Below are 27170 nucleotides of genomic sequence, written 5' to 3' on the forward strand. Positions count from 1 at the left end.
AGAGGCGAGCAGTTGACGCTAATTCGCTTGAGTGGAAGCATATTCGTATACATAATATGTACCACTGAAGAGCTTCAACTGCTCATCCCCATCCACTTCCCCCTCCACGAACCCACCTTCTCATCCCATCATCACTCACTTGCCATCCTCGCTGCTGAGCAGAATGTGTTCTACAAAGAGCTGCTGGTGCCTGACCAGAAGAAATTTAACAGCATGTTGCCTGTAAGCATACAGCCAAGGACTGCACCCACAAACTCCAATATGCAGAATGGAAAGAAAACTGGATGAGTGCCTAAAGAAGAGGACGAAAACTGTCCAGTAAATGATGGCTAGGCAGGAGAATGCTATCAAGATGCATTCTGCACGTTAAGCAGACAAATGCTGCTGTTATAACTTCTTGCCATTTTTTAAATTCACAGTCAGTTTTCCACCTCCAATCCAGAGGACCAAGCAACTGGTACAGTTCACAATTATGCCACCAGAGGCGCTTTAAATTGGCAGTAGTCAGTAGGAACGCAGCATCCGATGACAGGAACAACTACTCTGCAGCCTCAGCAGCTGTCAGTCAGGATAAGTAATACAAGTTAAGTGTTTAAAAGCAATAAGCTTGATCACAGTGTTGTCATTTCAGTAGATGTTTAGTGTATTCTTTTCACATACTGATATTTAATAAGCAACATTTTCAGATCATAAGCTGGCTATATGCAGGCCTATATAAAGTGCTTAAAATCATTATTGCCATATTTGGCCATCAGATTGTGTACAAAGTACCAGCTAGAAGAAAACAAAAGGTACTGTGCACATTTTCTGTAACAAACTAAATTTATATTTAACCAAAAAAACAGGAAAGTGTTTTTGTCATGTCGCATTGAATTACTATCAGTTCAAAAATCCTTCACGTTGAAAATTATCAGGAAACATCAGTGTAAAAACTCATTTTCAGTCAGTGGCCAATTCTGTATACAGATAATGTTATATAAAGTTGTTTATTAGTTACAAAATTACAAATAACGCCCCCGCAATAGCTATACATCTGCAATGCTTAGCAGGATCTTTTCACTCAGCATTTCAGTGTTATTTTACAGAAAAGTGTCTCAAGTTTAAAATAGGTTTATTCTGTACTGATGAAAGTCTCTTTTGCTGTGCTAATGAAAGTAATATATGTGTAGAATCCATATTGTCAATAAGCAGTGTATGTCGCTTTTCAAAGTGATTATGAATTATATTGTGTGCTCTCCTCCCCCTTGTTTGCTTGTCAAGTTACCATATTGGTTCCAATTATTCGAAATTAAACAGTGTGTGGTAAGAGCTTACCTCAGCAGTGCTTATAGTGATTAGTAAAATCACCACTGAGGTCTTGCTGCATGCAATTATCTGTCGATTATAATTACGAGTCCGATCGCCAATCACGGTCATTTATAGGCGAAAACTGATCCATATAAGGACAGAACTGGGTAGGGCATCGCGACTCTTACCAATGCTATACCCTTCCACTGACAGTTCAGGCATTGGGCTACCTGCAGCTGTGTATTAGGGACCAGAATAAAAGGCTTGTTGACTTTCATGGTGAGGAAATCATTGTATGACTACATCTAAGACAGGAAGGGCATAACTTATAAAAGCAGAGCACACAGAACAGCAGTTTGTAGCAGAATCGCATGGTGATAACATGTGCGAACTACGAATTTCTCAAATCAGTAGGCTTGAAACCTTGCAGGGGCGTTGTCACTCAATATATCTCATCATGCTTGAAATTAATACCTTGTACATCTTGCACAGCCTTTATATACATTTGTAAGGGTATGGATTTGTGAAATAACATCAAAGACATATGGTAACGAATAACAAATTTTGTATTCATATGTACTCACAGTAGTAATACTGTTTTACAGTCACAAATCTTATTGTTTTTACAATACACAAAGTAATACTGCTTTTAAATTCATAGTTCTTAGATTTACAAATAATAGTATTGGTTGAAAAAATTTACTTTGCATTGCAGTACCGACTGAATATTCCTACATTACTAACAATATGGGGCGAAAATTTCTGCATAACATCGCAGTACTGATTACAGCCACTGCACAGGTACAGTTTCTCTTACACTAATATTATTACTACAACTTGTGAAATTCCATCCAAACAGAAAACGTAGTTCATATATTGAACTGGGTGGCTCTAAACTTAACATGTTCCAGCTGCTGTAAAACATTTCACACCTCAAGCAGATGAAATAATTTAATAATGCAATGAAGCAGATAGTCCTAAAATGCTCATCAGGAACAGCTACACTAAAATGAAGTGTGCAGAACTCACACTTAAAACTAAAATGTCCTGCACAGCTAGCGGTAGGTGAAACGTAAAAACTATTCTATTTACACTTGCATTCACACAATCTCACGCACACAGTATAAAAGAAGAGAAATACTGTAAAACTATTATTTCTTCTCCATTTACAATTATTTGACCTTTTTGATCGTTCTCTCCACTTATTTTTAAACTTTTTATTTTTTTTACAGAATGATTTTTCCACCCCACAGGAACTGATTGATGAGAGGATATGGAACAAAAAAGGCAGAACAAACTTATGTTCAAAACTGCGTGGTTTCCATGCTAGAGACCGTTTATTCAATCATACTCTGTTACAGAGACTGCAGTCTAATACCTGGTGTACCATACAGCCACAGTTACAGAATGTGCTGAAAATGATTTCCAGACATGTACGCGCCCTAGCATGTTCCGTCTCGCACATTCACATTGCTCAGACTGCATCTGATAAATGTGAAAGATAGCATGAATATGCTACTCCAGTGTCTCCACATCCGGAATGGCCTCTGCATACACAGTGCTTTTGAGATGGCCCCCTAACCAGAAATCACACAGGTTGAGATCTGGTGAACGAGCAGGCCATGCAACTGGACCCCCCTCATCCAATCCATAGACTAGGAAAGACACAATTGAGATGTGTCTGAACATTAACGCCAAAGTTGGCTGGAGCACCACATGTAGCAGCCACAAACATTTCACTTCATATGTAGCAGATACATAACCCTTCCATTCACCAATGACACTTCCACCTGCAAGAAACGCCGATAGTTCCACCCTGTTAGGTGACGTGGAAGGAAGAAGGGTCCGAAAATATGGTCACCAATTATCCCAGCCCACACATTCCAGCTGCACCGATCCTGTTCTCTGTCACCATACCATGGAAGGGGGGGGGGGGGGGGGGGGGGGGGTTCTGCATACTATCCTGCAAATGACTTATGAAAGTTGAAGATACTATTCATGTAAAGGTGGCCTCATCTGTGAAAACCAAAGATGACACAAATGCCAGAATTGTGGTTTCCTGGTGAAGAAACCAGTAACAAAACTGCTCCCGATGTGGAAAGTCTGTCACTAGTACACTCTGCACATGCTTTAAGTGATAAGGGTAGTGACAACTGTCATGGAGAATGTTCCACACGGTCATCTGGCTTGCCTTGTACTTGAGAGTCAACTGCCCGGTATTGACACTGCACTTGCCTTCCACAGTGTTAATCACATTTTCCTCCTCAACATTTCAAGTACGTCCTTTGTGATTTCCTGCTTCCTGAAACGACCCAGTCTCTGACAAATGGCGAAACACCATTGCAAACATTGAATGCTGTGGTGGTTGGGATCTCTCTCCTGATACAAACTTGCTGCCCACCACCCATTGCCATTTGCCTCTCCGTAAGTAAACACCATGTTGACAAGCTTTCAATTCCAATGCAGAACCACTGTGTGCAACGCCATATTGCATCCGCTACAAGGTGAGTCAGCAAGAGAAGAGAATCCGACACAACATTACCGATTACTATGGCAAGAGAGTGCACAAGCCCATGACATATGAGGAGCAGTACCACCCTCTAGGAGGAAACCATGCATACTGTAACTGCAGCTGCATGGTACAGCACATATTAGACCAGTCTCTGTAATAAAGTACAACTGAATACATGGTCTATGGCATGGAAACCATGCATTTCCAGACGTAGGTTCATTAGACCTGTCTTGTACCCTCTCATTGATCATTGCCTAGTTTGTACATGGTGAAAAAAAATCACCCTGTATAAACATTGCACTTTTTTTTACTTTTTTATTGTTTTATAATTTTTTCCAGACATGGTGCTCATATATTCATGCGTACTTAGTACGCTACTTATTAAGGAAAAATAAGCAGAATTTATTTACACAGACACCCACACTCAAACATGTGTACATGCGCATACAAAAACACATAAGCAATGCCACATGCAGGCACACCATACATCACACACATACAATACTTACACTATAATAAAAGAGTCCTACTATTTGGCACAAGCTCTCACTCAACCAGAAAGTCAGTCTCTCTCTCTCTCTCTCTCTCTCTGACACACACACACACACACACTCTCTCTCTCTCTCTCTCTCTCTCTCTCTCTCTCTCTCATTCACACCATGTAACTCCCCCACTCCCTCTTGCACTTCAAATAAACAGTGTGGGTATGGGAGGGTTTCGATACCGTCGTCACAAACGGCTCTCATTGTCATGAGGTAACAATCTGACTTAAGATTGCCTCTCATTGATCATTGCCTAGTTTGTACATGGTGAAAAAAAATCACCCTGTATAAACATTGCACTTTTTTTTACTTTTTTATTGTTTTATAATTTTTTCCAGACATGGTGCTCATATATTCATGCGTACTTAGTACGCTACTTATTAAGGAAAAATAAGCAGAATTTATTTACACAGACACCCACACTCAAACATGTGTACATGCGCATACAAAAACACATAAGCAATGCCACATGCAGGCACACCATACATCACACACATACAATACTTACACTATGATAAAAGAGTCCTACTATTTGGCACAAGCTCTCACTCAACCAGAAAGTCAGTCTCTCTCTCTCTCTCTCTCTGACACACACACACACACACACACACTCTCTCTCTCTCTCTCTCTCTCTCTCTCTCTCTCTCTCTCTCTCTCTCTCTCTCTCTCTCTCATTCACACCATGTAACTCCCCCACTCCCTCTTGCACTTCAAATAAACAGTGTGGGTATGGGAGGGTTTCGATACCGTCGTCACAAACGGCTCTTATTGTCATGAGGTAACAATCTGACTTAAGATTGCAGCACAGTGTATACCTCGTGACCTCGCTATTGAATACTAGTTTGCTGTACCATATGCAGAGGTTGCGGTGGAGCACTACAAACACCACCATACAAGCACTGCAAGGACACAGGATGCTGCATGTTGCACACCATTAGCTGCCCTCTGGATGGCCCTATCTATTGTACAATATACATAGATTTTGGGTATTAGACCCACAAACTCCACAATCAGCACTACATTCACCTCCTCCTTCATTAAGCCAGTAACCTTCTTTTCTGAGGAACAATACCATATGGATTATCAGCTGCACTTCCCGACGTGTCGAATTCATTACCATAACACCTCATTACTTCATATGGATTGTAGTTCCTCACTGAATAGCTGAAGCTATCTGTATCCATATAAAATAACTTCGGTTTTGTGGAATGAGTTTTAACAAATTCATAGTGGAACTGGTACATGTGAAGTTTGTAGATTGCTGGTACACACATACCCAAATAGTTAGGTACTGTAAACTCTACTGAGGCCTTCAACATCTCCACAGCAACAAAGTTATCATCGAAAATAGTGACCCGCTTAAAATTTGGTCGGGCAATGCATTCTCTTATGTCCCAATGCCCATCCCATTCAGTCCTAATTAAAATATCGCATTCATTTCTTACTTTCTGTGTGGTTTTACCAAAAACTGAATTATTCATTAGTTTATAGAGGTCTGTTTCGATGTAGCTAGTCATGCCCATCCTCTTTCAGTACTTAACTCAATATACTCCTTCAACCTGGGGGCTGGTACATACCTCTGCTTGTGTCCAACAGTGGTCATCAGTTTAGGGATAGTACTTCCCTGCAGAACGTTTTGCTCTGGACATAACGGGAAGTCACTTGTCATTTCATGCATGCTTACAGGGGATGAGGTCTGTCTCCACCACATACTCTACATCAGACTCATCCACCAGACCCATTATGTTTCCACTTAATCCCTTTAATTTATTTTCAGACACCCATTGAATCCCACCAATCAGCAGTGGTTGCATCATGGCATACCCTTGTAAGTTATTCACATCCACATATTGAATATAGCTCTAATCAAGGTATGCTTTGAAACCTACACACATAAGTGGATTATCTGGAGTTAAAAGTTCGACGCTGCCCCTCGTGTTATTAAGCATCACGTCCGAGGAAACCTAGGTGCCGTGTAATAAAAGACAGGGTCTAGGCAGTACGTGATCATGCACACACTCTGGAACTGTTGAAAAACGTCTGTAAGCAAGTACACGGTGTCTATGTATAGTCATGTGCATTCATCCAGACTGGGAGAGATAAATTCCAACCCCACATTTACAGTATGCCATAACGTGCACTAGTTATGGCATCACCTGTGAGATTACTGGTAAATACAGATAGGTCATGTAGCTTGGCATTGTACAGTTATGCACTGCTAGCCAGATGCTCATAAGGGAAAAGTCCTTAGCTAGTCACAAGATGAAACTTTTCCTCGTCAGGGAATGCAGATCGTGTGATACGCACATTATCCCGAGGTACAGTTTCAATGAGTTTCTGGAGTGGCGCCTACATACAACGTAGTATTCAAAGAAGTGGAGCATAATTTTCGGCATCATGCACTTGGAGAATGAAATACATTTCTCAACGCTATCAGTGGGACTCTGGCCTGATTTTTCTCCCAGCTAAAATTAGCCAACAGCTTGACAAGAAAGTGAGCATCATACCCGCTTAAATTATGGAAGAAAACGGGTATGTGCCTTATACTCCTTCAACCAGGGGGCTGCTTGATTAAGATAATGAATCATGTACCTCTGCTTGTGGTCATCAGCTTAGGCATTCATGGATACTTACAGGGTATGAGGTCTGCCTCCACCACATACTCTACATAAGAGGAATCCGCCAGCTGGTACTCCAAATTACATGCGTTGTGAGCTGCACTGTGGAACTTCCCCGTAAGATGACAGTGGTCCCTACAAGGGGTTTCAGCTGTTCTATCTAACAGCAGCCCAATGAATATAACAGTTTACAGCATCATTGTATAATTTTTTGTCCTCCGATTCGGTCATGGAGATGTTGGTGCTTCAAAGCCTATAAACATTCCATGAGAGTTTTTCAAGCTCAGTGAGCAACCAAACCACAGGATTATTCCCAACATAAGATTCATAGCAGTTAAAACTTGAATCATATGGGCATGCAAGTTGGAACACTGCTGCATTCAGTACCTGTTATTTCTTGATGATGGTATGTGAGGCTAAGGGATTCCCTTCACAGCGGGTGATAGGGGCAAGGAGGCATTCGAAGTCAGCATATAAAACACAGACAGACATTGTTCCTGGTGATGAGCATTCTTGAATTTAACTAACTTATTTTCTTCTGTAGACATAACACATGCCAGTTGCTTGGATTCACAGTCCTCCAGATGACTTTTTAAATATTTTTCTTCTGAAAACGTATTTAGATACCTGAAGCAAATGTGCTGTTTACATTTATGTTTATTGAGTTGGGAATTAAGGAGGCAGGACATATCTCTGATCCATACATAATGCTGATTATCACCTTCAGAGAAGACAAGCATGTTTACATGACGATCACGTTCACCTGCGTATTTTGAAAAATGGAGTGGTGGCCATCTTTTGCGTCAGGAGGATCCCCCCCTGTGTCGGTGTGGGTCCCGGCTGACGGTCGCCCACATTTTATTGGAGTGTCCCCGACTGCGCACCCTTCGGCAGTCTTTTAATTTCCCGGGCACCTTGCCTTTGATTTTAAGCGACAATGCCTCCATGGCTGACAATGTTTTACATTTTATCCGTGGTAGTCCTTTTTATGGATCCATTTAGGGGGTCCTGCACTTTTCCGTTTCTGTGTCTTTTGTCCTCGCGTCTCTCCATATTTGTTGCTGTTTTGGTGTCTCATCGGATGGTTGACTCTTTCCCTTTTTTGTTGTCGTGGTCAGTCAACCAGTCTCCGGCCATCTTCTTTTCTTCTATTTCTTTCTGTCTGGTGTTCGTCTGTACTCTTCTTTTCTGTAGTGTTCGTTGCCTAATTTGTGTTCTTTAGCACCTGGGGGGGGGGGGGGCAGTCTCCTTCCCCTTGGGGTTTTATCTGCTCTGCGACTTTGTCTCGCTTGTTTTTGGAATGGGGGACTGATGACCTTAGCTGTTTAGTCCCCCTTAAACATCCCAACAACCACCACCACCAACCACAATATGCTTTACCTTCTGATCTGGCTGCTTTTCAGCTTCTTCAGGCCATAATCGTGAACCACTATTCCTGGATCTTGCGCCTCTAATTTTGGTATGTCCTGAATCTTTACAAGTCAACTCAACACTATCAAAATTATAGTCTCTGGGGATTTTATTCTTTGGTACACTGTATGTTGTGTGCTCAGGATGGCATCTGTAACAGTAATTTCTCTCACAAACCAGGATCGCCAACAGAACCCTTCTCATCAGCTATATCCTTAGACAGCTTGATATAACCCTCCATTTAATGGATCACAGACATGAATATGGATGTTGAGGTGTGATATTTAGCTGAATGCTTTAGCTGATCCTCTTACTTCCATCTCGGAAAACCGGGACAGTATGGCACCCAACGTGGATTAACGATACCACTCGCAATTGATGAGCTCCGAGATTATCACCACAGCAGCACCCTGATGTTAGGGACGGTGAGTCAACTCACAGCAGAGTACTGCATTACATCATCTATGGCTTTGAGGCACACTTCTATAAACCTCACTATGTGGCGATACCTCCAGCCAGATTCTCAATTCTAGTGAACAAGATACACTCCTCAAAGGCCCTGGCAACCGCTAGGTATCCTAGAGGGGTCCCGATGCTGCTAATGTAAGGTCCTTCATTATAAGGACAGGAGAGACCACTAACACTGGCCACAGGTTCATTATCACTATCATCTGCGTATAGGTGTACCAACAACCGTCAATCTGGTGGATTATGGCTTTGGGGAAGAAGCACCTGCTGGTGTGGGGGGTATGCACCGAGGTGCACATATCTTTCATTGCCGGCAAGGACGAACAGTCACAGCCAGAGCAGGAGGAGGTGACAGCAGTGAGGTCCTATGGGAGCACCCAGGCTGTAGGGAGAGCGCTCACTGATGCTGCTGCATTATAAATAAGAGTATCCCTGTAGTACAAAACGCAAATTATGTCCTCAACAGTGCATAATTCGCTAATTTCCCATCCTGTCAATTCTTTCGATTTCTATCACCTATCCTATAAACAATCTCCATTAATATTACGCCTCTGAATTGACAACTGAATTTTATCACGAAAATTCAATTTTACTTTGAAAATTCGGAATTACTGGCAAAATTCGTATTTCCCACCAATAGGGTAGGTGGAGGATGGGGTTAGGAGTGGGGAGAGGAGGACCGGGGACCGACATCCCAGCTGGGGAAAACACATGACATCATCCAGGGGGGTAATTAATTGATCAATTTAATTAATTTTCATATCAATTTGATATCAAAGGTGGTTACGAACCCCCTTTACCCTACTACATACACTCGCTATAAACTTATGATTCACACAAGAACAGATGTTTTCTGAATGGGCTGTACAAGTGATGGCTGAAGCACTGGGAAGTGTGGCTATGTGTCAGTCTCGAGCACCAGGTTCCTTTGTGTGAGGTTAGGACTAGAAGTTGTGATTTCTTCCCTGGTGCTACAGAAAACGTACTCCTTGTTAACATAAACGACTAATTACCATGTGGTACACACATTGATGGGAAAAAAATCTCAGCACCAAAATGGTGTTTTGCGACATAAACGAAAGCTGGTAGGTGTGTTTCTACATCTGAAATGCTATGTCTATTCAAATTTCGCGCCGGTCGTCTAGGAGAGGCGCTAGTAGCGCCATTAATGAGGATGCAACTCTGATTAATATTAAATACACACTGTAGCGGTCATAAGCGTTAGTTACCTACGAGAGTGGACGTGGTGAGTTGATGCTAGTCAAGAATGCGTTTAAGGCGACGAAGATGCCATTATCGACACCTCATTTACTTTGAATGAGGTCGTGTAATAGGGCTGTGAGAAGCTGGATGTTCCTTCTGCGATATTGCAGAAAGACTTGGCAGGAATGTAGCCACTGCACACTTTTGCTGGCAGTCTTGGTCACGTGATCATACGGTCGCAAGACGACCAGGCTGTGGACGGCCACGTGGCACCACAGAGAGGAAAGACCATCGTGTTGGGCATGCGCCTCTGACGCATCGTACTGCGAGTAGCGGTTGGCACTGTTACAGATCCGTTACTTTAAGTACAGCTCAGAGTCAGATGTCCTGTACCGTGCAGTCCGCTGATCCCAAACCACCACCACCTGCGACTTCAGTGGTGTCGAGCGAGAACTTACAGGAGGGCCGGATGGGAGTCTGTAGTGTTTCCTGATGAAAGCCGGTACTGCCTCGGTGCCAACAATGATTTCGATCTGTTGTGTTGTCATTCATGAACAGCATCCTAACAGGATAACGCTGGTCAACATACTACTTTTGTAACCCAACATGCTCCACAGAGTGTAGAAACGTTGCCTTCGCCTGCTCGATCACCAGATCTGTCTCCATTCGAGCACATATGGGATATTATCAGACGACAACTGGAGCATCATGCACCAACAGCATTATCGTCCCTGTACTGATCGAGCAAGCGCAACACGTAGTGATCTCCATCCCACAAACTGACATCTGGCATCTGTACAACACAATGCAGGCACGTTTGCATGCTTGTATTCAACATCCTGGCCGTTACACCGATTATTAATATACCACCATTTCACGTTAGCAGAGGCCTATATCGCGCCGTACATTTAACTTATGATCTTGCAGTGTTAATCGCTTAAATATGTTTTCTAGGTGATGTTCCTTAAATATCATTACTCCACATTAATTATTTTTTGGTGTTGCGATTTTTTCCGTCAGTATGGTTACGTCATCTTCCTCCAAAATGTAACAACCATCACACAGGCACGCTGCTGTTGGCAGGAAGAGAAGCAATCAAGTTCGTTGCATATCGTACTGCTGGGCTGCGACGTCACTGGAATCCAACCAGGGCAGCGCCGATAGGAATGTGCAGCGACTTTGCGGTACAACTTTGCTGTTCGCAGTTTCAAAAAGGAGCATAACGTAATACAACTGAGCAGACCTCAGGCTAAGTCCGTACCATAACTAGGAATCTTGCATATTATGTTTCAATACGCATCTTTACAACAACAATCACTGGCTTTCAGAATGCCCTAATATGCAAAATCTGGATAAATGCGATTTTGTTGAACCCGTGAATCTTCTCAGTGAATATAACGGATGCTGAAATATTATTTAGAACATTCTTCTAAGTTTACAGGCGTGTAAAATTACTATCGAATTACAAGAGTGCCTCTATTTTCAAACACGTTGACGAATAAAATAAGACAGGAGATAAGTGAATCAAATGTTGTCTCACTTGTTGTAATTTATCACGAGTCTCCTCAGTGCTTTCCAGTGACCAGCTGTTCGTCAAGTCGTTGGAAGGTTTTGAAAATACACAAACACGCTCAGAGTTACGATGAGGTTCAAATGGTTCAAATGGCTCTGAGCACTATGGGACTCAACTGCTGAGGTCATTAGTCCCCTAGAACTTAGAACTAGTTAAACCTAACTAACCTAAGGACATCACAAACATCCATGCCCGAGGCAGGATTCGAACCTGCGACCGTAGCGGTCTTGCGGTTCCAGACTGCAGCGCCTTTAACCGCACGGCCACTTCGGCCGGCTAGTTACGATGAGGCTGCACTTATAGCTGCTCATTTCAACATATTGCAATCAAGAGCGATAAACATGTGTTCTACCGCAATGTTCGTTCACGGTACCACTTTTTGAATTCAGGTGCTATCTAAAGTCGTATCAAAGATTAATAAAATGTACAACATTTTCCCTCAGGCTGAATGGTATTTCTGCTGTTTTCCATGTCAACCAAAATATTCTGGGTTCTAGATGAGAAAGCAAAGAAACGACTACCCAAAGTTCTTGCATGTTTAGGTCCTGCATATAATTTTGTCAAAACCTTATACCACAGTCAAATTGCTCCACTTTTCAAGAAAATAACAGATCCAAATAAGCGGAACGAAGAAGCCTGTACTTCTACACGTCGATTTGAAATCATGATGGAAGTCAGTTTCATTCTACATGTTTTTAGGCCCGAGTGGCGGACCCGCGTCATGTTCACACAGTCGGGCGGATGCGCGCGGTTCCGTGCAGTCGAGTGAACGCCGTCTTCCCTGCACTGTGCCGGATCTCATCTGTGGTGTAGCATACCGTTCTGTTTGATCGGATGTATAGAGATGAGCTCGCTGCAAGTAAAAGTCATTTCAGCCTATATGATATGCAAAAAGAGAAATTCCACGTGCGAGAGACGGTTTTGGGTGCATCCTATGGTGGAACAAAGATGTACGAAAGGAGCGTTCGTACACTGTATTCCGAATTGCGCAAAGTCGAAGACAAATTTAATACATATTTTCGTAAGTCTATTCGTTACTTTGACGAGCTTGTCGGTAAAATACAAGACAACCTGACACTTGAAAGTCTCAAAAGGATACCTATTGCTACGACAGAACGAGTAGCAGTAACCTTAAGGTAAGAATATGAATATGTATACGGATGAAGATTAATTTTAATAATATATTTAATCATTCAAAGCTTTGCTACAACTATGTATTACATTCGTTTGGCAATAGACAATTTTACATTTGTATTGTATTACTACTGAATTCCTATATTTTTAAATAAATCTTTAATTCAATAACAATACTAATTATACAATGTTAACCCACCTCCTAAGATGATTAGTGGGTCATAAAATGATACATAGATTGGATTACAATGCAGCTTTTACAATTATGTTAGTGAGCTATAGTTTTACTACTACAATGTGTTCGTTTTAGTTTTCTACGACAACAGGCAATTTGATATAACTACTTGTTACTTAGCTAATCTACTATGACTATTACCTGCAGCGTCACAGGTGTGCCAGTTGTGTATAAACCTACTTAGGATACCAGGCTCCACGAGCTAAACCCAAGGAGCATGCCCCTGGCACTGGACTGGCCAAGGTAAGTAATAGCTGCAGTTTCCTAAATTAATGTCCTAATCTAAGTCCTACAAAACTAACTTAACCTACGTCGTATCTGGTGCTTTGTTGTAATCCGTGGTGTTGACCCCCCCAGTCCTGTGCGTTGCAGATTCCAACTATGATGGAAGTCGGACAGCCCACACACAGGCGGTATGGGAATGGGATCTGGTCTCAATCGGTTTGATCTACAAGTTGATACCTAATCTAGGTCCCTCAGGTATTCTGCTAACTCTGATACCCCATCTGCCAATGCATTCAAAGTGTGAAAAGTGTCTTCTTGTCTGAGTGGTTGGTATGTGTCGTTATTTGGAAGTCTGTCTCGGAGTGTTGTTGCGACATCATTGAAGAGAGGGCATTCGTAAACCACATGGTCGGGGGTACCCTCTGCCGCGCCACAGTCACACACGGGGATTGCCCTCTTCCCAAACAGACATAAATATGTCGGAAAGGGTCCATGGCCAGTGAGAAAGTGAATGAGTTCTCCTGTAGGTTCGAAGTATTTCATGCCCCCACGCTCTTTTACAAACTGGAACGTCCTCCTTCCAGTTTCTTCTTCCTCCCAAGCCCTCTGCCAAAGTTCCTCCCCTCTGTTTCTTATTTCCCTCTTATCCTCCACCCTCACACCCATGATCTCTATTACTTTCTCCATATTCCCCTTTTTGGCCCAGTACCACGCCGCTTGTTCTCGTATCTTGATGTCTAACTGGCAGAGCCCCATTATGACTAACTGAGCTTCCCCCGGAGAAGTTCTGTAGGCCCCACAGATCTCAGAATCGTGCTTCTCTAGACCCTTCTCACTGTCATGGCGGGCACGACCCTCGTGAGCCTGTGTGCCCAGACTCCTGAGCCGTAACCCACTACTGAAGTTAGAATACTGTTATGATAGAGTTTTATGAGATGAGGAAGTAGATGAAATCTTTTATGTCCTATGGAGATGAGATTGTTTAGTAATTGGAGAGCTCTCTGGGTTACGGTGTTTCCCGAAGTTCCATCACTCGTCAATGATGACTCCCAAGTATCGTGTCTCCCGTCGCCAAAGAACTGGCGAGCCATCGATTCTAACAGTAGGATTCCTGATTAACTGTCCTTTTAATAGCAGGTATGTAGATTTACTAGGAGATATTGTCACTTTGGTATTTTGGCACCATTGGTGCGGTTTCTCTATGGCCCTTTCAATCTTTGGTTCTATATCTTCTCGGCTGCGACCGCCGACCAACAGGAGGAGGTCATCCGCGTAGGCTATCACCTCTAGCACTTCTTCACTTTGCTGTAAGTTGTCTAATAACGGTTCCATATGGATGTCCCAGAAAAGGGGTCCTAAAACGGAGCCTTGGGGACATCCTCTGGTGATTGCTTTCCGAACTCTCCCACTAGGGGATGATAGCCATACCTCCCAATCCTTGCAATAGCTCCTCAGACACCCATATACCGGCTCTGGACACATTTTCTCCCGTAAACAGGACACTTTCTCCCGCAAACAGGAGAAGAGCGAATGCCACCACATGTTGTCGAAGATGACACTGATATCCACCATGATGCCAACTACGTACTTATGCAGGGTTGAGCCACAGACCTCAGCCGCCAGAGCGATAGCATCAGATGCCGACCGCCCCAGTCTGAAGCCGAACTGCCTGCCCCTCATCCTGCACAGCACCTGGTGAGCTGTCAATCTGCCAGCCAGCAGTTTTTCTAGTAGCTTCCGAAACAGGTCCAATAGGCAAATCGGCCTGTATGATTTAACCTTGGCCAGGTCTTTTTTGGCCCCTTTTTTTATTATCACCACATTTGCAGTTTTCCACCTCTTAGGAAACTTGCTTTGTTTCAGGCACTCATTGAAGAGATGAGTTAGTGGTGCAATTAACTGGGGGGGGGGGGGGGAGAGCAGGAATTGCACCACCTCAGCCACAATGCCGTCTGGTCCCAGAGCTTTCCCTCTTTTAAAGGATCTTATATGTGCAGCCACCTCCTCTTCCGAAAAGGGGTGGACTGCCGTATCGTTGTTATATTTGTCTGAGTCCGTGTTTCGCAGTTGCTGTTGTCCTTCGGTTTCTCCATCCGCATTGTCGTCAAGCAGCAGGGACCAGAGGAGGACCTCTGCAGACTCCTGCCAAGACTCCGTCATCCTGTCCCCCTGCCTGACTGTCGATAACTCCATGGGAGCGGATTTTCTCTCTCACTAATTTATAGGGGAGATCCCATTGGTCGAAGGCCAACTGGTTTAACACGTAACTCTCCTAGCTACGCATCCTTGCTTCCCGCAGTTCCTTTTGAAATTTCTGCTTGGCCTCCTTATATTGCAACTGCCATCTTTGCCTTTCCAGCCAGACGACACTGCACTGGTAGTGCCTCCTCAGCCTCCTGACAGATTGACATAGTTCCTCTAATTCGGCCGACCATGGTGACGGTGAGGCCGCCATGGCCTCCCTCCTGGTCGGTACAGCGGCCCGCACCGCTCTGTGTACTGCACCCACCATTTCCTCAGCTCTTTCGTTCACGTCTATGTCCTGACATATGTCAGCTTCCGGTAAGGCAGGAATGTCGCACTCCCTTGCTGAGTGTTTCCAGTCTGCTTTATTGTAATTAAATTGTACTTCCCACCCCATGGCCCAACGGCGCTCCCTTTCACCTAGAGTGAAAGTTATTAAATTGTGGTCGCTTGTGGTGGCATTGCTCACGACCTTCCAGTGCTGTATAAGATTTGCTGCATTCGGTGATGTTAACGTTACGTCAATGTTCGTGCCCTGTCCTCCTCCTGCTGCGTAGGTACGAGGGTTGCCAGGCTTGTTGGCCACCACGAGCTGCGAAGCCATAATAAATTCTTCCACTTTTTCCCCATTTGTACCTCTAGTGCTGCTGTACCACAGGGGGGATTTTGCGTTAATGTCAGCAGTTATGACTATATTCCGTCCCTGCAACGCCATGGTAACTCTTGCCAGATGTTCTAGATGTTGTTCGATGTCATCTCGGTAATGGAAATATGTGCTTATGAGAATGATTACTCCAACTGGAGATTGAAGCTCCACAACGTTGCAGTGACTAGACGTGAACTGCGAGAGTGTAGTGACCCTCAGAAGTTAGTTGGTGATACCTATCTCCTCTGCTGACAATTTGTCATGTTGCGGCAGCAAAACCTATTTTTCCCAGTTTGGGAGTATGGCTCCTGTAGGCAGAGCACATCCAGTCTCCTCTCCTCCACCTCTTTACGGAGCTCCTGCATCACAAGTCGGCTATTGTGAGTGTTCAGCTGTCCAACAGTTATTTCAGTTTAGCTGTCCAATAGTTATTTCAGTCATCAAGGAAAGTACGTGTGCATGTGATCGTCTGGCTAAGTCTTACTCCAGTCGAAAGCAATTTGCCAGTACAGCCTGTTCATAGATGTCCTCGAGGTCAAACTTCTCACCTCATCTCTCAAAAACTTTCTTTAGCAGGTCCCGCAGGGCTCCGAAATCAGTGGGGAGATTCACTGACTTTAGCTGAATTCTGTCCACAGCCTCCATTACTGAGAAGGTGACCCCTCCTACCCTCTTCATGTCCTACACGGACCACATGTCGTAAGGCTGTGGCCAGGGTAATCGGCTCTTCCAGCCTAGCCAGTTGCATCATGTACTCGATATTGGGGTACACCCTTACCGGGTCAACAGGTGGCAATCTGACTACTGGAGTGCTCTGTGTGGTGGAATTTGGACTTGTACTGGTAACTGTGTTTTCTTGAATCGGTAGGGTTACTTTGCTTTGATTATCTATTGAGATTGTCACAGCCACAGGATGCCCTTGCCGCTTCTGATGTGCTATCGGCTTCGTTCCCCGGCTTTGAAGAGTGGGGTCAATGCCCATTGAGGGAAGATCTGTTTGCGTGCTTTTGTCTATCGTACAGCGCTCTGTTTGGATGGCCTTATCCAATGTTTCTGTCTTAGTGGCGCCCGAGAGCGACATCAAGAATTTCTTAAATCTATTTGCCCTCCTAGCATCCCGCCTCCTCTTGCTCGGGGATTTGCGCTTTGGCATCCTGTTCCGTAGGCTGCAATCAGCCATAGTCGATTCTGGAAATTAACCACTGTCCCAGCATCCAGTATGTTGGGCAATTACATCCTGTGGCTCCGCATGACTTTTTGCCACGGCTTTTGCAAGGGATCCAGACTGCTGCTGCCTTGCAATCTTTGCGATTGTGACCGTTTGTGCCACACTTCATGCAAGCCGATCCCCTGGTGCAAAGCCTTAGAATGTGGTCCAGGGCACCACAGCTGTGGCAGCGAGGTACCATGATATAGTCCCTAATATTGACCGAGTGGAAGCCAACGTACAATCTGCCCATTGCCTGTCCATTGCTGTGACCTCGGCAACGTGATGAACATCACGCCCCCGAGGCCCCGTCTTTAACCTTAGTTTGAAGTAGTTTTTGAATTCCTCCTCATTTATGTCCTCATAATTTTGTTCTCGAATTGTGTCAGTAAGCTCCTCATTGGTCATTACAGTGGGTACATCACAGAGGATAACTTGGTGGTTCGCATTTTACTACTGAGTTTAACTTTTAGTTATTCAAAAGCTTTTCTTTATCCCCCTCTGACGCAACTTCCACAATTACTGAATTCTTGCTCGGTTTCTCTTTATTTTAATCTTGTCTTTTGCTGGGTTGATAGTTGTGGTAAGCAACTCTTGAATTTTCTTGACACTGGTGTCTTGCCCAGGCAGAGTCCTGAGAAACACCACAGTGTCTGATCTCTCAGTTACTTTGTCTATTGTCTCCTTGGTGGTATTTGGCTTGGTAGGCGCTTGCGCAGCCACCGCCGCCCAAGTCTTAGCAAGTTGCTTTCGTAGTCTACTATTCTCCTTCTCTAACTCTTCCACCCGGCCTTCAAGATTTGCATGAGCAATGGTCCATGCTATTAGTCCGTTTTTAATTACGGACAGAGCCACTTGACTTATTTTGCCATTTTTTACATTTTGCTTCAAGAGCAGTGATATTCTGGCATGCCTCTGTGTCACTGTCTCACCCTCTGCCTGTCCCAGCTTGTCCTGGGGAGAGGGATCAGGTGCAGAAGAAGCGCGTTTTGATGCACACGAATCACTCGTTTCTATTGTAGCCATCTTTGAATTAACAAGTGATAAAAGGTGGGAGCCTGTCTCTTACCCCGGACCGGCTCCTCTGGCACTGGGGGGGGGGGGGGGGCAAAGAAGGCAGTTCACCCACCGACCTCGCCCAAAGGCCAAGGGCACTCTTGAACTGCAGGGTTAGCGCGCCGTTGCCAGCGCACTGGTCCCCATCGGTGGCTCCGTCATCATCGATTTCACCCGACGTTGCTCGGCAACTGCACCCCGCACTCTGGAGAGGCGGATGCAACTCTCGCCCTTCGCCGCCTACTTGCCCGAGCTTCCACCTCTCGGCCAAGGACCCACTCCCACTCAGGTGGTAGGTCGGTCACCCAGTCGTTCAGTGGTCTGGACCCATCTAACCTGGCCCAGGCGATGTCACCACCTCCTGGGTTTGGCAGAACACGCCCCGGTTACCCACGGGTGCGGCAAAGCACCCTTGCCGACTCGCGCCGCGATCCAACGCCGACAAACGAGGTGGTCGGCATGCAGAGCACCTGCGAACAGAGAGGGACTGGTGTTCGGTCCCTCGACACAGCTCCCCCTGTGCCACGCACCTTTCGTTTTCGCATCAGGTTGGGTCGCAGCTCTCCCTTTTGTCGCAAGGCAGAATGCCGAGCTTAACGTCTGGCACCACGGGAAGGCGGAAAGAGCCACTTGGGAAGGAGAGGCTATGAGAGACGCATCACTTCCCCTTGCGAGGACTGCCGCGGCACGCCCGACTAGAAGCGATACGCCCCAGTGCGAGCGTCCGTGCCTTACGGCGCGCCGGCATCGCACAGGGCAGCACCGAACGCGCCGTCAAGCGACCGACCTCACGCCACCTCCTATAATTTTTATAACATCTCCCAAGATGATGACGACGTTGATTGGGCTGGAGAGGGATGGGGAGTCGCAACTTGTGTCTGTACGGACGGATCCTTGCGGTACGGCATTGATTGGTTAGGATCCTGTTGGGACATTGAAGGTGGGGCGTAGGTAAAAGAGGTCGGTGGATAGTGGAAAGAGCTGATGGGAGCTGGGGGGGGGGGGGGGGTATGTTTAAACTAGCCTGATTTGTTTGCTTAATCGACATAAACAGTTGAAGTACCTGAGTACGAAATAATAGCTTCTGATGAACATTTAATGTCTTCACAGAGGGCAACAGCGAAACAAAGAATGCTCGGTCGTCGTCTTCCTCCTTTTCCTTACCATCTTTTAATAATGTAAGCAAATTATCTTCAAATGTTGTGTTCTTGATAGGCCTCTTCCTCTTGAAGGATTGTTTTTCGGTGTTGACATTCAGTCTGACGTCATTGGTTTGTTCTTCAGACGGTTCGTCTCGACTGTTTTCTGTGAGTGCATTGTTCTTATACTGATTATCTTGCACGACCGATACTGAGTCAAAGTTACTCTCTGTTGGTGCATCTCGGAGACGGTCAAGAAAGTGTAACTGCTGATGGTACATGTATTTTGGTCTCTTAGATGCTGCTGATCCGGACCTCGTTTGATTTATTCTAGTGAGGCTTTTAAAATAGGCATCCCGTGCAGTTTTCCATCTCGTCTGGATCTTGTCAACTGAAATAACAAGGCCGATAAGTCTTTTATTACTGAGGATGCGTACATATATTATTTTAAGAAGGAATAAATCTAAGGTTTTATGTCAGCGTAGCTGACTTAATACCTACAATTAAGTCTCTGTGAATGTACATAAGTATCAAATATATGCTTTACAAGTTACAGGTATCTTCGAAGCGTAAACACATTTACAGATCTGCATTACTCTTATTTAGTAGGTGCATAAAGAGCTGGACAGATTACCAGGCAGGTGAGCGCCACTATTTGGACTACATTAAGAGGAGAATGCATGCCTGGGCCCTCAACAGACAAAGGGAACGAAATTAGCCACGGTTTCCAAAACGTCGCCAATTTTCCTCGTTGCTTCGGAGCCCTGGATGGCATCTAGTAAATCCTATCAAAAGTGTATCACTTTTCTTCAGTTACAAGAATTATTTCTCCAATATTGTTATGGCCATCTGTGACACGAACTATTGTTTCACGTTCATTGATGTCGGAGGATACGGAAGGAACTGTGACTCAAATATATTTAAAAACAGCATCTTTTGGGGAAAATGGAAAAAGGGAAATTAGCGTTACCCCCACCAAAGCCACTGCCAGGTACACACCACTCTCCAGTGCCATACGTTCTTGTGGAAGACGAAGGCTTCGCATTAACACGTGTGTTAAGGCCGTATGCGCGAAAAACCATGACTCACAAAATGTGGGTTTTCAATTACCGACTTAACCCGAGCCCGAAGATTTATTGAATGTACCTTCGGAATATTAAGTCACAAGTGGAGGGTTTTTCACCGCCCCCTGAATGTCAATCTTGATCTAACCGTATCTATTGTCAAAACGCGCTGCATTTTGCATAATTTGGTTCGAGTAAGAGACGGATACAACTTTGAAAACACCCTCTATGTTACCGGCTTCGAAGATGTGGCAGAAGCTACACCTGTCAGTAAATCGGGTAATACTGTACAAGATAAATTTTCGGAATATTTTGTCGGTAGAGGAGCTGTGCCCTGGCAGGAATCAAAAATTCACTGAACACAGGCCACTTATCTCAATGACAGACACTTGCGGTTGTGTACAATTTTTCAACATAATCAATGTTTGTACTGTGCATAAACTGAACTTGTGAATGTCTATAATTCTATAATTGTAAATCACTGCATTTTGTATAGAACTACAATAAAAACACAAGGAAAATATGCGTCTATTTACCACACTTTTTCTGATCTGCTTCGTTCGAACCTTCAAAGCCGAGTATTATATTTGCAAAGACGTCTAGCCACGCCTTGAATCGCATTTCACGGTTCTTGTAGTCCCCATGCGATAGATACCGGTACCATATGTCAGGCCTTCCTTCAACTTCGGCAATTAACATGTCTGTATCGATTTCACAAGACATTCTGGAAACTTCCTAAATCACACCCATATTTCCTCTACTGCGCGCGCGGTATCCGCAGGAACGTGCACGCACCAACTTGTTTCTGTGTATTCAACTGACGCGGACGGTCCGCGGCGCGCAAGGGCTGCGCGGACGGCTCCGCCGCTTGCGGACCGTCCGCGTAACTGTGTAGTGCCCAATTCGAATACATCACTACCAACCGCGCGGAACGCGGACCATCCTAACACATTGAGTACGCGAAGGAACTTGCCCCCCTTCTTGCAGCGGTTTACCGTAGGTCTCTATAAGAGCGTAGCGTTCCAAAGGATTGGAAAAGGGCACAGGTCATCCCCGTTTTCAAAAAGGGACGTCGAACAGATGTGCAGAACTATAGGTTAGACATTAACGTCGATCAGTTGTAGAATTTTGGAACACGTATTATGTTCGAGTATAGTGACTTTCCTGAAGACTAGAAACCTACTCTGTAGGAATCAGTGTGGGTTTCGAAAAAGACGGTCGTGTGAAACCCAGCTCGCGCTATTCGTCTACGAGACTCAGAGGGCCATAGAAACGGGCTCCCAGGTAGATGTCGTGTTTCTTGACTTCCGCAAGGCGTTCGATACAGTTCCCCACAGTCGTTTAATGAACAAAGTAAGTGCATATGGACTATCAGACCAATTGTGTGATTGGATTGAAGAGTTCCTAGATAACAGAACGCAGCATGTCATTTTCAATGGAGAGAAGTCTTCCGAAGTAAGAGTGATTTCAGGTGTGCCGCAGGGGAGTGTCATAGGACCGTTGCTATTCACAATATACATAAATGAACTTGTGGACGACATCGGAAGTTCACTGAGGCTTTTTGCAGATGATGCTGTGGTATATCGAGAGGTTGTAACAATGGAAAATTGTACTGAAATGCAGGAGGATCTGCAGCGAATTGACACATGGTGCAGGGAATGGCAATTGAATCTCAATGTAGACAAGTGTAACGTGCTGCGAATACATAGAAAGAAAGATCCCTTATCATTTAGCTACAATATAGCAGGTCAGCAACTAGAAGCAGTTAATGCCATAAATTATCTGGTAGTACGCATTAGGAGTGATTTAAAATGGAATGATCATATAAAGTTGATCGTCGGTAAAGCAGATGCCAGACTGAAATTCATTGGGAGAATCCTAAGGAAATGCAATCCGAAAACAAAGGAAGTAGGTTACAGTACGCTTGTTCGCCCACTGCTTGAATACTGCTCAGCAGTGTGGATCCATACCAGATAGGGTTGATAGAAGAGATAGAGAAGATCCAACGGAGAGCAGCGCGCATTGTTACAGGATCATTTAGTACTCGCGAAACCGTTACGGAGATGATAGATAAACTCCAGTGGAAGACTCTGCAGGAGAGACGCTCAGTAGCTCGGTACGGGCTTTTGTCAAAGTTTCGAGAACATACCTTCACCGAGGAGTCAAGCAGTATATTGCTCCCTCCTACGTATATCTCGCGAAGAGACCGTGAGGATATAATCAGAGAGATTAGAGCCCACACAGAAGCATACCGACAATCCTTCTTTCCACGAACAATACGAGACTGGAATAGAAGGGAGAACCGATAGAGGTACTCAAGGTACCCTCCGCCACACACCGTCAGGTGTCTTGCGGAGTATGGATGTAGATGTAGATGTAATTGTGCAATGGGCCTCAGAGATATGTTCCTTCTCAATGATGCTTTATTCAACATATTGCAAGCCAGAGCTTAGGACATTGGCTCATATGTAACAAAAATTAGCAAAATTTAAATACTTTTAACTGGTAAAGAAAAAAGTAGCAACAATGTCAACTGTTCAATAATATCGAACAGCCTTGGATAATGAAAGATGATAAAAATGTTGAGCATGTTTAAACCTTGCTGTAATTGTATAGTGTAACAGTCATGAATACAATTTCGTTCCAGTTACTATACTCCAGAAACTAATCAACAGTACCAAAATGAAAAGACAATATTCTACACATAAATTACACGAAGGCCTACAGTTTCTCCCATGTTTCTCTTTAAAATGTTGTAGGGCTACTCTACCTAACACATTGAAAATATCTAACACACGTAACCACTAAACATCCACAACGAATGCACTATTATTCCACTTCTGTACTTTGAAAAAGAAACACATACTGGAGTTAATATTCTAGTTTTATACACTCACAGCAAAGACGATCTTGTTTAGTCTTTCAACCAGCTGACTTAACTTTAAGATGCGGTACAGTGACGCATACTACAGTATACAACCCTTCTTCAGGTGAGCAGTTATTTTTGTTTGCAATTAAGATGTGCCTATGCATTTTGCATTGACAATGCATTCGTTTTAAACGCCTGATTTGAAACCAACAACTTGCAGAAAAACAAGAGTTTGAAAATATCCGTTACACTGGTGTTAGTAACCACCAAATATGTAACAAAAAATGATCAATGTACGTTATAGCAGATATATTTCTCAGAAAATGTATAAAAATACGTCGTTTTGTACGAAAATTCTCAATAGGCGACGTCGTACTAAGCGATTTTGTCAATATAGCGTTGACATGCCGTTTCGGCGGGATCCTTAGATTCTCCTTTTATAGCCCATACGTCGTTAAAAACGATGTCGCTGTAATAGATATCGACTGTAGTTCAGAAACTCAAGATCAGCTTACAAACTTGATTCTGCTGTCAACTGAGAGGATCTCCTAAGGCAGCTGAGGTCTAAGTTCTGGTAATCAACGAATTCACCAAAAAGATGATTCAATACCAATTAAAAATACCATTTGCTTACCTTACAGAATTGCCGGTACTCGCCACTGGCTGGTTGCCGGTCTTTTAGCGAACCATCCTCGCCGTTTCAGCGCCACAAGCACTGGAGCCATTCGGTAGCTGTTTTGCGTCCGAACCACTTTTGTTACTGCGTGAGCGATGGAGTGGTCGTGAGTGAAAGTAATGCTGATTATACACTGAAGAGCCAAAGAAACTGGACTTGTACACCCGCCTAATATCGTGTACGGCCTCACGAGCAAGCAGAAGTGCCGCAACACGACGTGTTCTGAAGTAGTGCTGGAGGGAATTGACACCGTGAATCCTGCAGCTCTGTCCATAAATTCCTGAGAGTGCGACAGGCTGGAGATCTCTTCTGAACAGCAAGATGCAACTCAGAAGAGTATTCCTGGAGCCACTCTGTAGCAATTCTGGACGTGTGGGGTGTCGTATTGTCGTGCTGGAATTGCCCAAGTCCGTAGGAATGCACAATGGACATGAATCGATGTAAGTAAATAGACAAGATGCTTACGTACATGGCACCTATCAGAGTCGTATTTAGGCATAGCAGGGGTCCCATATCGCTCCAACTGGACACACTCCACACCATTACAGAACCTCCACCAGCTTCAACAGTCCCCTGCTGACATGCAGGGTCGATGGATTCATGAGGTTGTTCCTTACCCGTACACGTCCATCCGCTCGATACGATTTGAAACGACACTTGTCCGATCAGGAAACATGTTTCCAGCCATCAACAGTCTATGTCGGTGTTGAAGGGCCCAGGCTAGGCGTAAAACTTTGTCGTGTAGTCATCAAAGGTACACGATTGAGCCTTCAGCTCCGAGAGCCCATATCGATGATGTTTTGTTGAATGGTTCGCACGCTGACACTTGTTGATGGCCCAGCATTGAAATCTGCAGCAATCTGCGGAAGGGTTGCGCTTCTGCCACGTTGAACAATTTTCTTCAGTCGCCGTCGGTCCCGTTCTTGCAGGATCTTTTTCCGGTCACAGCGATGTCGGAGATTTGATGTTTTACCATTTCAGACACTGGTGAAATGGTCGTACGGGAAAATCCCCGCTTCATCGCTGCCTCGGAGATGCCGTGTCCCATCGCTCGTGCGCCGACTATAACACCACGTTCAAGGTCACTTAAATGCTGATAACATGGCACCGTAGCAGCAGCAACCGATCCAGCAACTGCGCCAGACACTTGTCTTATATAGGCGTTGCGTACCGCTGCGCCATATTCCTCCTGTTTACACACCTCTGTATTTAAATACGCATGGCTATAACATTTTCTCTGGCGCTTCAGTGTATAAGAATGCACACGGTTGGCAAGAAGTACCCGTACCCCTATTACGGATTACTATTTCATTTGATTTATTTCAGCCCAAGTATTTACGCATTAAGTGTCCAATATATCAGTATGATGTCAGGTGTTGTAGAGCGACATGCATCCTCAACAGCATTGCGCAGCGCAGTTCTTCCCGAGTAGCGTGACGAGGTGCACAGAAACGCGCTTTGGTGACTGCCCATTTACCGAGCTGTAAGGTGTGGCGAGGCCAGGAATTGACTGGTGGCCAGTGTTGCTGATGAACCATGATCTACCCACCGTCCTGAAAAATGTTCATTTATGTCTCGCGCACTGCAAGTGTGGAGTCAGGAGGCGCTCCGTCTGGTTGCAGTGATATACGTTCTGAGAGGCCCCTTTCCTTAAGTTGAGGTATAAACTATGTTGTAGCACGTGTAAATCAATTTACGCCATTAACAGTCTCTTCAAACAAATACAGTCCAAGCAGATGTTGTGATGTCATCGCCGGCCTTATCATTATGTGAGGGGCCGCACGCGGTAGCCGCGTGGTCTCAGCCGCCTTGCCACGATTCGCGACGCTCCCCCTCTCGGAAGTTCGAGTCCTCACTCAGGCACGGGTGTGTGTGTGTGTGTGTGTGTGTGTGTGTGTGTGTGTGTGTGTGTGTTTCCTTGGCGTAAGTTAGTTTAAGTTAGATTAAGCAGTGTGTAAGCATAGGGACCGATGACCTCAGCAGGTTCCCTTTGGCCTAAACGACAATGTTTCTAGCTGCGATAAATGGCACACTCATTGAAAACTTAACCTTGGCACGGTTCACTGCATTTAGAAACTGAGTTAACAAAGTACAGCATGTTAAAGCGCGCTCATTCCAGTCTGTATCCGAAACTCGTCTACGAACGTCTGTCGGAAAGATCGGACCTTAACCCTTAACTGTTATGGATGGTCTCTCAGACCACAACAGTTTTTTGTCTTGTGACATTTCACTCACCCCTGTGAGGTGACTTACGACTCTTCTGTGACCCTTCCTACAGGATGGCAAGCTACACTATGCGATCAAAAGTATCTGGACACCCCCAAAAACATACTTCTTCATATTAGGTGCATTGTGCTGCCCCCTACTGCGAGGTACTCCATATCAGCGACCTCAGTAGTCATTAGACATTGTGAGTGAGCAGAATGGGGCGCCCCGTGGATCTCTCGGACTTCAAATGTGGCCAGGTGATTGTGTGTCACTTGTGTCATATGTCTGTATGCGAGATTTCCACACTCCTAAACATCCCTAGGTCCACTGTTTCCGATGTGATAATGAAATGGAAACATGAAAGGCTGCGTATAGCACAAAAGCATACAGGCCTACCTCGTCTATTGAGAGACCACCGACAGTTGAAAAGGGTCGTAATGTGTAATAGGCAGACATCTATCCACACCATCACACAGGATTTCCAAACTGCATCAGCATCCACTGCATGTACTACGACAGTCAGGCGAGAGGTGACAAAATTTGGATTTCATGGTCGAGTGGCTGCTCATAAGCCACACATCAGGCTGGCAAATGCCTCACTTGGTGTAAGGAGTGTAAACATTGGATGATTAAACAGTGGAAAAACGTTGTGTGGAGTGATGAATCACGGTACACAATATGGCGATCCGACGGCAGGGTGTGGGTATGGCGAATGCCCGGGGAACGTCATCTGCCAGCGTGTGTAGTGCCAAAAGTAAAATTCGGAGGCGGTGGTGCTATGGTGTGGTCGTGTTTTTCATGGAGGGGCTTACACCCCTTGTTGTTTTGCGTGGCACTATCACACCACAGGCCTA

At 44.7% G+C, this 27170-nt stretch overlaps 1 protein-coding gene across 2 annotated transcripts in view; it reads right to left on the reverse strand.

Annotated features, from left to right (window-relative positions):
- The window catches only part of LOC124551101 (zinc finger and SCAN domain-containing protein 31-like), a 185529-nt gene that overhangs the window by 15628 nt on the left and 142731 nt on the right, over positions 1-27170 (reverse strand). The window contains exon 7 of one of the 2 annotated variants that reach the window (XM_047126031.1): positions 19504-19890. The exons of the other annotated variant lie outside the window; for it this stretch is intronic. Coding sequence (XP_046981987.1) covers positions 19887-19890 — 4 coding nt within the window. The 3' untranslated portion in view covers positions 19504-19886. Of the gene's footprint in view, positions 1-19503; positions 19891-27170 lie in introns of those variants that run through there. 2 annotated transcript variants of the gene reach the window in all.

The sequence above is a fragment of the Schistocerca americana genome, chromosome 9 (genome assembly GCF_021461395.2).
Source record: "Schistocerca americana isolate TAMUIC-IGC-003095 chromosome 9, iqSchAmer2.1, whole genome shotgun sequence".
NCBI lineage: Eukaryota > Metazoa > Arthropoda > Insecta > Orthoptera > Acrididae > Schistocerca > Schistocerca americana.